At 41.9% G+C, this 16657-nt stretch overlaps 1 protein-coding gene across 6 annotated transcripts in view; it reads left to right on the top strand.

Moving 5' to 3' along the window:
- Positions 1-16657, top strand: part of ITPR1 (inositol 1,4,5-trisphosphate receptor type 1) — a 180732-nt gene that overhangs the window by 7931 nt on the left and 156144 nt on the right. For 5 of the 6 annotated variants that reach the window (XM_075095602.1, XM_075095603.1, XM_075095599.1 and 2 more), the window contains exons 2-3: positions 6360-6467; positions 10208-10278. The exons of the other annotated variant lie outside the window; for it this stretch is intronic. In XM_075095602.1, coding sequence (XP_074951703.1) covers positions 6376-6467; positions 10208-10278 — 163 coding nt within the window. In that variant the 5' untranslated portion in view covers positions 6360-6375. The remainder of the gene's footprint in view (positions 1-6359; positions 6468-10207; positions 10279-16657) is intronic. 6 annotated transcript variants of the gene reach the window in all.

The following is a 16657-nucleotide window of genomic DNA, read 5'->3' as shown; positions in this document are numbered from 1 at the left end:
CCAGGGTTTGGGGGCATTTAAAAAAATGTTAGCTTCTGTGGCCTCATTTACAAATATGAAGGACCCCATTCCATTTGATTCAAACACACTGACTTACCTGGCCTTGGGGGTTCTCACTTGATCAAGTCCTGACGTAATGTTCCCAATATCTGTTAATTTATGGATGGTTCTTCATGTGCGTGGCAATAGCTTATGCCATTAAGCAGTCCTTTGTTTGCCTTTTTGTTGTCCCTCTAGTCTTAAGCTCTGATCTTTTTTCTGTTAAAAACTGAAGCAAAATTCAACCCTCACAGAGGTGTTTCCTGTCTGCAGGAATGAAGTTGAAGCAGTTAAGCAGGGTTTGAGATTCTGTTCTTGCCTAAGCAACCTAAATAGTGAAAAAGACTTTGATAAAAGTGCTGCTCCAGTTTCCGTAATGGTACAAATAAAATTGCCAATCTCTATTTAATTGAGCACTAAACCACAGTGAAAATATGATAATAGAGGACTGAGTGCATCATGGAACTGCAAGGCACGGCAAGGAGCTTTTTTGTTCAAAACAAACATCATTAGAACCATCTTAAAAAGATTAAGTAATTTGTATCCCAGTTGCTGGAAATCAAACCGTTGGCAACGAGGCATATTTGGTCTCGTTTATTTTACAAATAGGATTTGCAGTCATAGGTTAAAGCATTAAAATCCCACACAAAGCGGGCATGTGAAATATGGTATCGGCAAAATAGCTTCAGATTATTTGAAAAGCCTTTTGGCATTAAATTGCTTGAGAGGAGGAATAGCATACTGCAGAAATCTTGTTACAAACAGTCCCCGTAAGGAGTGACTTCAAAAGGGGGCCTTGACTCTGCTATTTAAGGAAAACAAACTTTCAGTATTGCTCTGAAGCCTGTTTTTTCTAACTTGGCATCAAGATCTAGATGAGTGATGGGAGAAATTAGCGTGAAACGTTTACAAAGCAGTTGCATTTCCTATTCTGAGATCTTCAAAAGGCAGCTGTCTCATTAAGGTATTTGATATTTAACAGTCAGTTTGATTTCTAAGTGTTTGCACTGTTAATTCTGCTTTAACTACCATTAGGAAATGTGTGTTCAACCCATTTTCTCATGAAGTGTCTCAGTCGAATTTCAGTGACTATCAGACTCGTACTGGCTTATTCAAGGCCATCAGGCTAAGCATATGATCTGCTTGTGCCCTAAGATATGACTGAGCCTTTTCAGTCTCCCTGAAAGCCAGTGGAAACTGTTGTGAGGGAGGGTCTGCAGAACTTCACCTGTGCTTCGGAGAGGAGCGGCAGCGCTGATGGTGAAGGGCTTCGTACGAGCCCTGCCAGAGCACTTAGTTTGCATTTCAGGATTGATTCTTTCAATTGGCTTTTGCTACGAGAAACGCAGCTTGTTTTGAGGAAGTGCACAAAATAATCTATAAGTAAAAAAAACAGTAAAAAATAAACCCTATAATTATGGCACTTTCTGTTCAGTCAGAAGACTGAACTCGCAGTCTTGTGATACAGATTTGTGTTCACTGAAGCAGTACAGGGTAGTGGGGGAAAGGCAAGTCCTAAACCTCCTGTGGTTAATAGAAAGTTTTCCTGGGTTTAATCCACTGCCTGGATTTCATGCATTTTCAGATCTGGTCCCGTAGAGCAAGGCTATAGACTGGCAAAAGGGCTTGTAAAGCAGTACTTTGCAATTCACATGAAATTCAGCAGGTTTCTGTTTGTTTGGGTTTTTTGGGGGGTAGCTTCTTAAACAGAGACTTAATTCTGTCTTCCTGTGCAGATAAAGGGTATATAAAACGCAGTTAAAGATGCACTCACTTTTATATAGATAAAGTACATGAGGAAGTCATCACTAACGTAATTAAATGAATTCAACCTATCCGGGCTTAAAAAATACTGTAGAATGTGTTGATCCCTCAGGTATTTTTTGGTGTCTGTGGGTACATATACTCTGCTTCTCAATGTACGGTCCACTTCTAGTTCATGTTTCGTTTCTCATCTTAAAAATTAAGTCTGTCTTTCGAAATGAGTCTTCAGATTAGTGGGAAAAGAACCTTATATTAAAATCTTATGTTGCTGCTGTCAACATTGCTGCCACCTGAGTTAAGCCTCGTAACGCTTGTTTGGAGAAACCTGACTCACTTTTGCTAGGTTTGTATTGCTCATATTGCCACACTGCTCTCATTTCCTTAGGACAGTGCTTCTTTATCTTCGATTTTTCAAGTAAGTTTATCTGGAAGGAATCTTGCTTTCTGCCCAGCGTTTAAGTGAAGAGGACATCAGTGCTCCATGGCCAGGAATATGATGGGTTTCTTGCAGGACTCCTCTCTCGCGAGGACGTGAGAATGCCATTAAAACTGGGATCGTGCGTAGCAATAGCTGCAAACGTTCTCTGAGGGCCGTCCCTTCTCTAGTGTTAATCAATTGCTCTTGGCTCTGGTGTATCTAAAACAAATAAATTGCGGAGTAATGGTTGTATTTGTGTACTGAGCACAGTTGCTTTTTGAGCAGTGTGAATGTGCTTTTAGCCCTAAGAGCCGGGTACTGAGAGTGTGTGTGAGGATCCTCCTGCCCTGTGCTTCCAGGGGGCTTCTGGTGCTGGTCTCGTGTCTCGGCCGACACCGTGCGGGAAGGGAAGCATCCCCTCCCTGGCCAAGGGGATGCCCACGGATGCTTTGGCTGACATGTCCAGGAGGGGACCTGTTCTCTTAAGTCCCTGTGGTCCGCCTGTGCGATGAACTTTGGATAGATGTGCCGAGCTTGGCAAATTTTTAGTGCCTCAACTCCTGGGTTCTCCAGCTGAAGATTCCCGTAGAGGTCTGATTTCGCAGGGATTAGCGTGGTTGGCTTGATGTTGCCAGCCAGAGCTGTTTATAAAAGGTTTTCAAACTGGGTACCTGGAAACTTCGCTCTTGAAAACCTTCCAGTTTTACTTTTTGTCTCAGATATCCCAGTTGCCCTTCTCATCAGAGGGGGGAACTACTCAATTTGTGGTAGCTGATCACTTAGTGCTTAATGCAAATAATCAGTTAGTGGAGTAATATTGCTAGGTGTCACAAGTCCTGTGTGAGGAGACTATGAAAGCAGCTTTGAAGTAAGCTAAATCGGTCTAGAAATTATTCTCTTTACTTATAAATCTTGTATGTAAGGAGGCCTGTTGGGTCATTTAGTCCCTCACTCCATCTGCCAGTTCAGCATGTTCCTGAGCACTGGCCAACCTCAGAAACAGCATGTTGGAAGATAAATGTCAAGTGGACTGACTTTTGGTATTCAATTATTAAAGAACATAGTAGATGTAGACAGCGTTCATCATCTCTGTTTTGACTGTGGGTAAGCCTTAGGATATAATGGTATTTTACAAAGAGGCTCACCCTGCTTGGACTTGGCAGCATGCTTCATGGGAGCAGTGGGGACATGCTCCACGCGAGCATCTCCTGTGGCGTTGGAGGCAACATCACGCTGAGAGGCGTTAAAACAGGATCCAAAAAGAATACAAGAAAGGGATGAGTGAGGACTTCAGTGCTAAATACTGCATGCCTGAGAAAAGCCTTAAATAAGGTTACTGTAGCCAGATCAACCCTTTTAAGTCTTAACTCCAGCGAAGCTGATGACCAGCAGGAAGCATGACGAGCATGGCTCTCCTGTTGGGGACTGGGAGAGGCTGGGGTTCAGCGGGGCCGCAGGCAGCTTGCACCCTGAGGTGCACAGGAGCAGAACCCGACTCTGTAGCGATGGCTTTGCACGCTCGCCCAGAAAAGTTTAAAAAGGACCTGGCGAACAGACGGGCAGTGAAATTCAATCATATTGTGTACCTGAACTACTTCCAGGCTTAAAACTACCTTTCTGTTATCTGTAACCATATAATGGTTATTGGTAAAGTTGTTAAATATTTCATTAATGGAAATGTCAATAAATTGCAAACAGTCCTATTTTAGGGGTTGCATTATCATGGAATACAACACGGCGTGTCGGGGTTACAATATCCTGGTGTATGTCATGGGAGGTTGGGATCTTCCTCAGTAAAGAAAATACGAGAAAATTGAGGCTATGTTCTGGGAAGTAATGCAGAAATTCGATTGTCCATCCCTGGGCCTGGTTTTGGTCAACAGTCTGAGAATTTTTTTTTGCCAAGAAAAAATTCTTCTCTTTTCTAATGGAAGTCAATAATTTTGACCTTTGTGTTCCCTTGGGAACAGCTGTGGTGAACATCTGCCTCTTCTGAAGGAAAAATGATGCAGTCCAGTAATCCCCCTCACACCCCAAGTGGGATACCTTAAATGCTGTTGTAAAAAGGGGTCATTTGGAAGTATCTACAGTTCTTGTTGACTTAGATAATCTTTTGCTTTGGGCTGTATTTAGGGCTGAGCTTAATTTTGAGGGCTTAAAAGTTTTAAGTATGGCGTTCGTAGTTAACATCCAAGTCAGGAGATGAGGAAAGCTGTACTTGTAGTGGTGCTGATTCAGTCACTCGGCATATTTCTGTATGTTTTGTGGCATATGTCTTAAAATAGGTAGTGATGTTTGTCTGTCCAGTTACCAAGAGAGAATGGGAACGGACTGTATAACATACGCAGCGGCTGAAGGACTTGACATTAAACAAACAACCTGAAGCCAAATGGTTTGCTTCTGTATGCCCCCAGATTTGGTTTCAGAGGAGCTGAGACTTCTTTACCCTGCATATGAACTTGGCATGTCATCCTTTCTTTTTCCTGAACTTGTTTTTAATTGTACGGGCGACACAGGGATTTACAGGCATGAGAATGTCTATAATGTGCTTTGGCTTAATAAAAATGGAAGTTGTTTTATTATTATCATTATAACCACCACCACTTCAGGGGTGAGGCAGTGAGGAGGGATAGCTGTTTGCAGCTTTTTAGAAGAAAAACGTAGCTTCGGGTTTTTGCTTGCACTTTCCTATCTGCGGTGCATTATCAACATCAGCTTTTAAATCTCCGTGAATCTATCCTTGTTGAGCTCCAGCCTTATTAAACTTCATCCTTACACTTTGGGTAAACAAGAGAGTGTTCAGTGAAAGGGAGTATTTATCCTCTGTGCAATGTCAGGTGTGTGCTCCTTAATAAGCATAATTTCCTGCTGCTTAGTTCTCCTGGTGTGGTAGATCGTTTAAAAGTGATTTGAGTGTGATGTTGGAGGGGGTGAAAGCACTTTCAATTATTTTCCCTTAAATCTGGGAGTCTGGTCCTGGGCAGGGCTCACTTGCAGAGCAAGTCACCAGCCTGCGAGAAGGAGCAGCTTGGAAGAGCTACGTTGCTGCCTGCTGTCTGAAACCTCAAGCACAGAAAGCTGTTTCAGTGTTTTAAACTCAGAGATCAAAAGGCATGGCTTAGGAGGATCTCCAGAAACCAGTAGATGGTCTTGGAAAAGATGTATTCGAAAAAAATCTATTCGGTTGGGCTTCTTTTTATCTGGGCTCATGTTGTTTGGCTCTGCCTTTGTTGCTGTAACAGATAGAAACTCGCTTTTCTATATTTAAATGACAGGTAGGTCCTGTGTCATTCGGATTTGGGGCTTTAAAGAAAATAAGGACAGTTCTTAACACTGTAGAAGTTGACAACACTAAGTGGCTGTCTCCTCAATGTTACATTTAAGCAATCTATTTTAAAAACAGGATGGATTGAAGTTTTCCTGATTTCACAGGGATTTGGCTTCCTGTTACATACGTAGTTTAAAGTATTTGACTCTGAAAAATCTTAGTTTTTACATGGTAAATCTGTCAGTAGGCATATTCAGTGGGTCTTCACCTAATGCCGTCTTTGGGACCACAGCTGTAAGTGGGTGGCTGCCTCAGTGTTGGTCATGTCAATATTTTGACATGGCCAAAAAATATTGACATGAATCATGTCAATACTTCACATTGCAGTTCCCCCGAGCACCACTCCAGCACACCAGAGATACCTTAAAATATGTCTCAAACCTACCTTGGCTTCTGACAAAGAATCTGGCACAGAAACGCGTTGTGGTTTAGATGGTACAAATAATACGTCTCAAACTGGGGCAGCCCACGGTTCTTCCCCCTTTCCCTGGCAGGTGGGATGGAACGGGTCGGTACGCCTGGGCTGAAATGGCCGTGAGCATCTGTTGGGATGAATATGGCTACCCCTTAAACAGTCCCACACCGAATGGGATGCCGGTAGCTGCTTGTTTTTCCCTAGTTTATTTTTCTAAGCAAGCATGTTGACGTGCTGTGTTTTCTTTTGATACCTGAAATTCCAATGCGAGAGTTATTTCAGTTTTTCAAACGAATAAACAAACAGAAGCGAAGTGTCCTGTTGTTGTAACCTCCAGTAGCTTATACTGAGAAATTCTGCCTGACAGATAGTAACGTTGTGCTTTATTCTTTTAGGGGCAGTAAGCCAGAGATGACCGACAAGATGTCGAGCTTCCTTCATATTGGAGATATTTGTTCTCTCTATGCAGAGGGCTCAACAAATGGATTTATTAGCACTTTGGGGTAAGAACAGCTGTTTTCTTATACTAAAAACATCTGTAAGAAGGACTAGCAGAACTCAGCTAGCTGTCCTGAGCCTGCCTCCCAGGAAATACAGGGTAAAGCAAGGTAGCTTTACGTACAGATTTGGCCCTAAATTTTAAAATGACCTGAAGCTGATATGGCAAGTTAGATGTTGGGAGGATGGAGAGCGTATAGATGGCTACGGCATGGTTGTGATGTACTTGGTGGGGAGGAAGAAGCTTGTCAAGTTAAGGTGTGGGTAGAGGGAATGAACGCAAGCAAAGGATTTTCATGTTGTCTGTCCCGTGTCCATCCGTGTGTCCCGTCCTGTCCCTCCGAGCTCCCCTGAGTCAGGAATGAATAGGCCCCGGTGCAATCTGCTGATTGGAAAAAAGGAGGTAGCATAGGCAATGTAAGTAGCTTAAAAAAAGGAAGACACCAAACAAAAGAAGCCCTGAGCCAAACCATCTGTATACCACTAACGTACCACTATGACAAGTTTTGTCTCTTCTCACAGTATTTGAGGTTTTTCATACAAACAAAATGGTTCTTCTCCAGTCAGAGGAGAACATGTTTTGAATCTCCAGCTTTGCCAACGGCCAGCACGCCGGAGCTGCGGTGGGAGCCGTGCCTGGCCGCTCCTGCCCCCGGCGTGCTTCCCCGCAGAGCTCCTTTGCGCGTTCTTCTGCAAAGACGTCAGAGTAGGTGCTTTGCAGGAGAGTGCCTCTTAGGCAGTCAGAAGTGTATGCCGCTTCACCAAACAGAAGGTAGCCCTTTGTATAGGAGGAGTTTGCAGAGAAAAGCCGTGGAATTGAAACCCAGCTCTGAGGCGTGACAGGGTCTGTTTCATTCTGCTCAACTGCTGCTGAGGAGAAATCTCTCTGAACATCAGAAGCTGGCAGTGGAGCTGCCTGCTGATTTGGAAGACCTCGCAGAGGGCTGGATGAGAAGCTCAAAGAGCACATCTGCCACCTTGTTTCAAAGCAGTGAGAAATTAGAGGGAGGGAAATAGCATGCATGACACATTGCTGTGGTACTTCAATACTGAACGAGTAGCAAAGAAGCAACCAGGAAGCTTGGTGATATGGTGAGTGGGCACACACACAACATGCTCTTTCTCGTTTCCAGTAGCCGTAAGGGCTTCAGGGTGGGTACAGTGACAGCAAACTTTTTGATGCCTACTGTCCAGATGCATCTGATAAATGGAGTTCCCAAGCAGGGTACAAAGACAGCATCCTGGTAAGTCTCTCAGCAGGAAACGATGGGCTGGAATCTCATCTGAGTGACTCCGAACTAACTTGTAGGTTTAGTCCTCTAGCTATTAGGATTCTGGAAAATAAGGGGGCAGAGAAGGAAGCAGACACTGAAGATGCGCCATGATCTATTATAGGAAAGAGAAGAAAATATGGGATGCTGCCAGAAGGGAAAGAAGGTATGCTAAAAGCAAGGGATGTAGTAAGTAGGGTTGGTCGAATAGTATTTGGCGAATGTATTTGACAAATTTCCCAGGTACTCGTCAAATATGACATGTACGCTCTGCAGTATTCGATCAGCTGTGTAACTGGCCAAATACTATCTGCTGAAAACTGGCAAAACGAATTGAGCGATACGATACACTTGGCTATTTTTTTTCTTCCTAGTATTGAAGGAAGTTTGGCAGTAAATAATTCCAGAACAAGTAGAAAGTTGTTATGTTATGTTTAATCCCATACGGTGCATGATGAACATTATGCAGTGGCTGTGGCTTTTGATGGCATTGCTGAGCAGATATTTTTCACCATGGGTAGTCCTTTTAGACATTAGAGGCCCTAAGCACCTGTGTTTTCTAGGCTTGTTGAGATGTTCTCCTGGCAGGTCTAAAGATCCCTTAGCGTTATGAGCGTCCTCTTTGATTTGATTAGTCCTCTTTTAAGGTAACCGCATTATATAATGGCCACACATCTTCTGAGCCTAATTTAAGCCAGAAATCCCAATTGCTATGTGAAGCATGAAATGCATTATCACCTTAATAAGCCTTCATAATCAAATTAGCTTTGTCCCATATTTAATTTAGTCTTTGTCCTGGAGAAAATTACAGAAGCAAAGGAAAGATTCAGTGTAATTGCACTCTATACCATGTGGAGTTTTGACAGTCTTATGTCATAACGATGTGTAATGACTTGTTCATGTGGTTAATGAAGGTTGAGAAACAGATACCACTGTACATTCTAATGGCGTCCTAAATCTTTGAAGAGTGTTCCTACTTAATATTCCTATGACATGACTGTTGCCTAATCAGGACTTTACTCTTGCTGTTTCCCAAACTCAGTGCTGTCATCATTATGATTACCGTGTACAATATATCCTCTTTTGTGTTTTTCACCCTGTAAAATTATTTTCTTAGTAGTTTGGGAAGTTCCTCTTTCAATTTAATCTCAGGATGAGAGAGAGATATTGCACTGAGATGATCTCTGTGTGGGAGGATCACAGTAACCCATTTGACTCGATATTTTTTTTGGCCCTTTGCTCACTAGAAGCAGGTGTTTCAGTCAGCTCCGATATAAATACTGCCATTCTTGCTGGAGCACAGATATGTACATATAATACTGAATAGGGAGAAAAATCCATGGGGAAAAAAGCAATTTACTCTGAATGTTTGCATATGCAAATTTTAGATGCATAGAACTGTTGAGTCCACTTAATCTCTCTGGTCTCTTAATTTTTTTGCACTTCATTATTTTCTGTAATTGTTGTCTCAAGATGCTCCCTGCATGTAACCAGCCTCTGCAAGGAACAACTCTCATATTCTAGGTCTCAGTCTTTCTCTAGTTGATTCTGCATGAGAATGGACCTCTCAGACCTTTAAGACCTTGGAGTTTTACTTTCTACGTCTGTGTAGAAAGCCTCTTTGACAGATTGGTTTTAGGATCAAATCAGAAACTACAAAATATTAGGTTACAGTTGCATTTTCACAATTTGGAAATAGAGATTGGTACAAGTGCAATTCCATATTGACCCAAAGCATGCTGAGGGCAAGCATTGGCGACTGGCGCATCTTAACTATTTTATTTTGTGGGATTTGAATTGACCCTGTGGGGTTTTTGCCGATGCGTATCACAGGATAAGCTCTGTCCTGGTATTCCCTATTGGAATCTCTTGGGTTCACTCGTCCAATTCACCTTCTTCCTGGGTAGAACAGGACGAGGGTGATTTGATCCCTTGACGTGTGTTTATGGCTGGTGAGCAGGAGGGTGTATTTATGCCTTCCTTTTTCTTGGGAGTCAGTTTTTATTGTGGCAGTTATTGTTTCTGCCTTTTATTAATACTTGAGAGGTCACAGGGGCAGTGTCCAGTTTGTGTAGTCATCATATTTCCCTGTACTCTACCCTTCATATAAACACATTTGCAACATGACTCAAATCTGTCCAAGAGGCAGTAATTGTTCTAAGGCTGTCTCTCGCCTAACTAGAATATGGGCTGTTCTGTCTGCACCTCGAGGAGGGGACATAAAGATGATGCAGTATACAGGAGCAATGACTTATTTATTGTCCCGCCTATCCAGGAGCATAGCTCTGGGCAACAGTAAAAATTAGCTGCATGCTTCTTAGAAAGATTTGGCATAAGTTGGCATTTGGGGAATGTCTTCTGCTGAAGTGGCCACTCGGATAAAATATTGCAAATAAACGACTTTGGTTTTGCTAACAAGGATGCAAGCAATTGCAAGAGAATAGAATCTCACTTTACTTATCGTTTCTTTGCAGCCTTGTGGATGATCGGTGTGTTGTACAGCCAGAAGCAGGTGATCTTAACAACCCACCCAAAAAATTTAGAGGTAAGTTTAGTAGGCAGCTCATTACCCTTCTGGTTGGAAGAAGTCCTTCCTCTCATGCGATCACATGTGGCTCTCGTTGACCTCCATGCTTTCTAGAGAATATTTTAGAGTCGTCATCTTCCACGAAGGGTAACTCATGAGGGGAAAATAAAAGTATGTAAGTGTGAAATGTCTTGTGAAGTGAGTTTGGGGACTTAAAAAGAATGCTTTGTGAGGGGGTGGAGATGGGGTTGCCAGCTGAGGTTGGCTTTCAGGTCTGTCCAAACATACAAAGTCTCTCTAAGTTTAATTTCTTTTTCTCCGTACTATCATACATGCCATGTAGCACCAAACCTATCTCAGAGAAGAGGAAAATGGAAAGGAGCAAATGTTTGTAACAGTTATTGTTGCTTGACCTCATTTGATATTAACTACATCTGACTTTGCTTTCATTCTGCCAGGAAACTTATGCTTAGTGATAAGAAATTAATGACTACTTCTTTACACAGTTGGGCTAGGCCTGATTTGTTTTAAGAAGTCTCAAAAAGGAAGAGAAGCACTAACTGGGATTTTGTTTTGAAAAACCTTCCTGAATTCTTTTTTTTTTTCACCCCTTGGTTGCATCTTTTACCCAAAGGTAGCTCAGCCAAATATTATAAAAATTTGAACTACCTTTTACTGCTGTTCTCAGATGTAGCAGCAACTGTTTGTCTTGTTTCTTTGTTGCATAAATCTTGTTTCCTTGGTTATGCTTTGCCTTTATCAGGGGTTCAGAATTACCCTAATTCCAATCAGGTTTGGCCAGAACTGCAGGTGATTGCACTTGAAAATCATTTACCTTCTGCAGTGCTGGTTTTGTTTGCTGTTGGTTGGCATTTTTTTCCCCATGACATGAAGTTGTCTCATATGAAACTCTCTTTTTAGAATATTGCTGAAGTCTGAGTTCTTGCTGGCTTTTCTCTCTTTTTACTGGAAAACTAAATAGCTGGTGATTCAAATACTTGAAGAGGCAACCTGGGGAAGCTTTAGCTTTCAACATTAAGCTCTCCAGAAAAAGAACAATGGTGTTACGTGAACTAGAGCCCTGACTCTAGGCATTTCTTGACGTTAAAATCGTATGAAGGAATAAAGCCAGATTTGACTGAGACTGCTGGGTGTAGAAGGGGAGGGGAGAGAGAGAAAAAAGAATGAGAAAAAGGCAGTTCTTGCTAGCACAGTTTAGGAACTGCAAGTACAGAGACACATTTGTCTGACATAAAACATTGTGGTTAGACATTGTAAATGTTCTCATTACTTATAATTTATACATGGAGAAAGAATGGTGTGAACCTTTTCCAACCTTTGTAGTTACTTCACTAAAGCTTTCATGGGGAAGTTTATGCTTAATGGTAAATGGCAACAAAAGTCATAAAACTTTAGCAGGCATTTCTGTTATTTATACACAGGCTTTATAAGCGTAGTCTAAGATAAAATGCTTTCTACAATAAATACGTTCAGAAGAAGTAATAACGGAGTTTATCGCACCATCTTCAACACAAATGGAAAATACCCCATTTTTGTTATGAAACAAAGGCACCCAGAGGCTTGTCTGGGGTGTTGCAGGGGAAGTCTCTCGCAAAGTCAGGAGCTGCAGCCATGTCTCTGCAGTCTTACTTGGTGTTTTGATGACACCTTCCAAAGATACCTCCCTTGCGAATGGAAGACAAGGTCTTCCTGAGGTGCATTTATCCAAACAGCAGCATTTACATCTGGGATACAAAAGCAGCTGTGGGCACCTGGTGAATGTAATTCAGTAGCCTCGGTATTTATTGTCATACTTGAGGTTGTCTTCATTGCCTTGAGCAGTGTCAGCGGTACAGCACATGGGTAGAGCAAGATACCTTTTGTACAGTGCCAGCGTGGGGTGGGAACTGCTGTGGAAGTGTTCTAGTATCCAGTAAAGTTGGTACGTGGTGCCCACGTTTGTTCAATGATTTCAGGTAGTCCATGCTAGCCATCGCAGCCGATGGGATCACTGCGCTCTGCGGCCTGAGAAGCAGCGTGATCTTCATTTGAATTCAGATAGGTGCAAAACTCTGGCACTGGTAACTGAGAAGTAACTTTGGAAAATGTCCAAATGACCAAAATTAAGCAAATGAAAGTGATTTATCTTTTAGCTTTTACACAGTGCTGGTAAAATGCCTCAATGCTATACTCTGTTTTATATCTATGTGTGAATCCTCTTTCAAACGAGCTGTGCTTTAAGGTGTCCAGATGCAGCTCAGTCGAATCTGAAGTCACCTTCTGGGAGGAGCACTGAACCCGTGACATTGTGGCCAGCCTCAAGGATCTCGCTTTGGGTAGTATTTTTAAGAAACGTAATTTTAAGCTTTGGGCAGATCTGCCTTCTGTGGGTGGATGTAAACCGGTTGTAAATATAATTTTCATGCTCAATCAAAGCAGTGAGAGATATCTAGAAGCAAGATTCACTGCTTAGATATGCATACATGACTCTTAAGAAAATACAGTGTGAAACTAAAGCATATACATCCAGTAGTAGAATTAATCCATCCTTTTTTCTCAGCCATGGGTGTTTCAGGTTTTAAAAAGTCTTGTTGCCTAGGCTACACTTAATCAGTTGCATCTCGTGGCGGCAGCGAGGTCGTGGTCTAGAGGGTGGCGTTTTTTCCTTCCTCTCTACTTTAGACCCTTGAAATACAGCAGAGCTGCTGTGCCCAAAGCGGTGGTGCGTACATACCATCCCTCTTCCTGGAGAGAGCCCCTCTCATGCGAGAGGCAGTCGACAGTAATACTTAGCCACGAATATATGCTGTCGCTAAACACTGATAACCTGCCTGTGGTATGAAAATAGTCCCTGTCTGAGGAATGCGTTTCTAAAAGCAAGCACTTTGTAGCTGAAACGTAGGTGGGTTTTGTGTGCTAGGAAGTCACTCCTTTTAAAAATGTTGGCTTCAAGTTGTCCTAAGGAAGGTTTGGTGAGGGAAGCCTGATGTGTGTTTGGATGGACTGGGTTGAACAGAATGATTTCCAGCGGCACGACTGGAGTCGGAGCGGGGAGCGATGGAGCCCTCAGTCTGCTTGCAGGAGAAGGTGCAGAGGTGTCCTGAGGACACGAGGGCTTGCTTTGTTGACAAAAGTTGTTGTAAACGTAGGCTGACGGAGGGATCTGGTGGTGGTGGAGCCCTGAAAGGGATGAAGTGCAAGAGGAGGCTGAGAGTAAGATGGGATAGAGTTCAGGTAAGGTTTGGAGTGTGGTGCAAAAGTATAAATGAGACATTAAAAAAAAAGAAAATTGAGTTCAGAGGGTGTATTGGATGGAAACAACTGAAGTGCCTGACTTGGAAAGATCTCTAAAGAAAAGTCTTAGTCCAGCAGCCTGCCTCAAGTTACTCTGAGTGTTTACCAGTAGTTAAGTCACATATTAAATGCTGTTGTACCTCTAGGTCCTTAAAATATTAGTTTGATCACTTGAATGTGCAAAGGCTGATTTTTGTTTTTGGTTCTCCCCTTTTCCCATCCCACTCAGAAGTAGATAGCACCTGCAGTTAGTGGTTTGAGGTTGGATGGTAATTATGGCCCGTGAGATTTCAGTGGATTTCATTTTTCATTCTGGCTTTCTGAATCCACTTAAAAATGGTGGTTTGGGCATGGGTTGGGTTTTGGTTGTTTTTTTTTTTTTTAAATACAATGTTTCTCTGGCCCTTCATATTTTCAGCTCCAACAAATTCATAAGTCCTCTAAAACTGCCTTGCAGAACATTAAGACTTAAGAGTACATTCATTAGGGTGTTTCTTTTCAAAAATGTTAGTATGAAAATTCTTGCGAAAGAGTATTCTACTTAACTGGTCTGAATATACTGTGTACAGATGAGATTCCTGGAAAAAATCCTAGTTGTACGAGTCTCCAAAAAAAGAAAGACTGTGACGGTTCCTTGGTTATCTGCACTGCTTTGAACAAAAAAAGACATTTTACTTATTTTATAAAGCTGGAATCGCTGCTCTAATTGCCGTCTTTGACTATGACTGTGCATCTGAATAGTGACTATAAATGAACATCCTTCTGATACGCATGGTTTATGTGGAAAGTATGAACTACAGCTGACCCTCTAGCTAGGCTAAACGCAGCAGCATTTCCTTACAAATCATTCATACTTAAACGCACAGAGACGGATAGTTGTTCTGCAAATTAAAGTCAGACCTAGCAGTAGTGGCGGAGCTGAAGCAGAGCCCAGGGCTGATCATTTTGGGCTCGAGCTGCTGGTTCTGTGCCCTTTGTTAGTTAGCGTGTGCTTTTGCAGAGGTTTTATTTGTGTTCATTTTGTATCGGAACGTAGGGCTGCGCTAAGCCAAATGTGTTTGCTTGATGCAAGACACTGCTACTATACCAAAACAGTCTGTCTGACAGCCTGCTTGGGAAGTTCCTTACAGCTCTTTATTCGGGATGCAGATCTGTCTGCCAGAGATGCAGAGGCTTTGCAATGGCTGCGTGAAATGCAGGGAAAGGGGCACTTACTGGGTTAATTTGTCCGGCAGCTACCTCCTTCCAGAACATTGTTTTAGTAGTTGCTGGGCAACACTCTTTTTTTGGCAAGATGTTCAAGGAATGAACCCATATCTTAGACTTAAAATACCCTCCTGGTGAAGCAGAAGATGAGTAGTTCAAATTCTGTTTGTTCTTTTGATCCTAATCCATACTCTATGCTCTTTCTGAATATTGCCTTCACCAAGCCTGCGGGCAGGCTTGCCTGGTGGCGTTGGGGGCTGGCGCTGAGGGTCTCAGCCTTTGACTGCGACTTCATCTTCAGTAGAAGAAATGACCTGGGCACTACAAAGAAGCTTTAATGTATAAATACATATAATTTTTTTAAAAAATGTATCTACACACCCCAATTCTTTTGATGTATTTCTGTTAAATTCGCATTGATGAAAGTCAATACGCTTCTCCACAACAGATGTACTGGGTTGTTTTGTTCTTCATAGCTTTGCCATCAGTGATCTAGAGCCTATATGCTACTGCGTTGTTTGCTGTGAAGGAAACCATATGATTTATGCAATACTGATAGAGGCTATGGAGTTATTTAGCCTTATTTAGTCAATGTAAGCTTGTTTACAGTTTGGCATTAGAACTGACATTAAGGGAATTTTCAGTTGAAGGATCACATACATAGTTTTTCCAAACAATTCAGAATATTAAAAAAACAAACTAAAACAAATATCCACACCCCTCTGCCTGTTAGTTCTGGAAAAATATTAGCAGCATATGGAAGTGCATTTTCGAGGTGGTAGGATAGTTCTGTACCATCCCCTGTACTGATAAAGAATTTTTTGCAGTATAAGCCATTAGGTATCAGAAGTGAGTAGCCTCAAATCCTATTGCTCTCCATATGCTCTGCATGCATGCTTTTCCAAAGGTACTCTGGTGGAAGCAATTATATCAGCTCAGATTGCTTTTTAAACTTTGATGTGAAATAGTCTGAATTGTATGACTTTGTGCATACATTAGATGAGTTCGAGTGGGTGTTTCGCAGAGGTTTGAAGGCATATTCCTGGAATGACTGTGAGAAGAAGAGGGACGATAGGCCTGGGCTGCGTGGCCAAGTTTAGGCTCCTTTTTCTCTTTGAACATGGAGTTTCTAATGCTGGTGAAATGTTTGAGTGTATTAATTATTAAGGTGCCTAGATTCCTTTAAAGAATATTTAAACAAATGTCTAAATATGGCCTTTTTCACTCTGATAACCATCTATTAGCAGATAAAATAGCAGGATTCCTTTTTCATGCAGGAGGCAGAACTTTTGAGAGTGCTTGTGTGTTAAGTTCAAAGCTTAGCAGGGTAGCCTTGAAGAGAAATAGAAAAGCTTCTCTCTTTCAGTTTTGGTATGTCCAAGGCAGATGCTGATACTGACAGTAGGAGGTGGGGCAACAGGAGTAAATTCCTACATAACTAACTTTTCTGTTTTAGGGCCAAACACCATAAAAAGAGATGATGATGCTTCTTAGCTCCTTTTCAAAAGGAGTACTAATATCGTGATTTAGTGTACAGTCAAAAAGAAACTTTTGGGTTGGTATAATGGAAGAGAAAAATTATAAACATACAGTCTGACGTTGTGCCTGTAATTTTTTTACTTAAAATTGAAGCATTGGTCATTTCGAGTAGGAAAAGTCTTTCGATCTTGCTGAATTAGGATATAGTTACAATATCTAAAATACACTTTCACTGCCTTGATAAGGAATCCTTTAGTTTGATTCTCAGTATTTATAGAACTGTACTAGAAAACTGCCAACTGCTAGTACGCATTTGAATTCGATGCCCTTTATACGATGAAGAAATCCTGAGCACTGTCTCTAAAATGTGAATTTTTAGCCCACTGCATCCTACGTGCAAGCAGATGTTATAGACAAT

The sequence above is a fragment of the Phalacrocorax aristotelis genome, chromosome 6 (assembly GCF_949628215.1).
Source record: "Phalacrocorax aristotelis chromosome 6, bGulAri2.1, whole genome shotgun sequence".
Lineage (NCBI taxonomy): Eukaryota > Metazoa > Chordata > Aves > Suliformes > Phalacrocoracidae > Phalacrocorax > Phalacrocorax aristotelis.
This window is presented reverse-complemented; position numbering and strand designations above follow the sequence as displayed.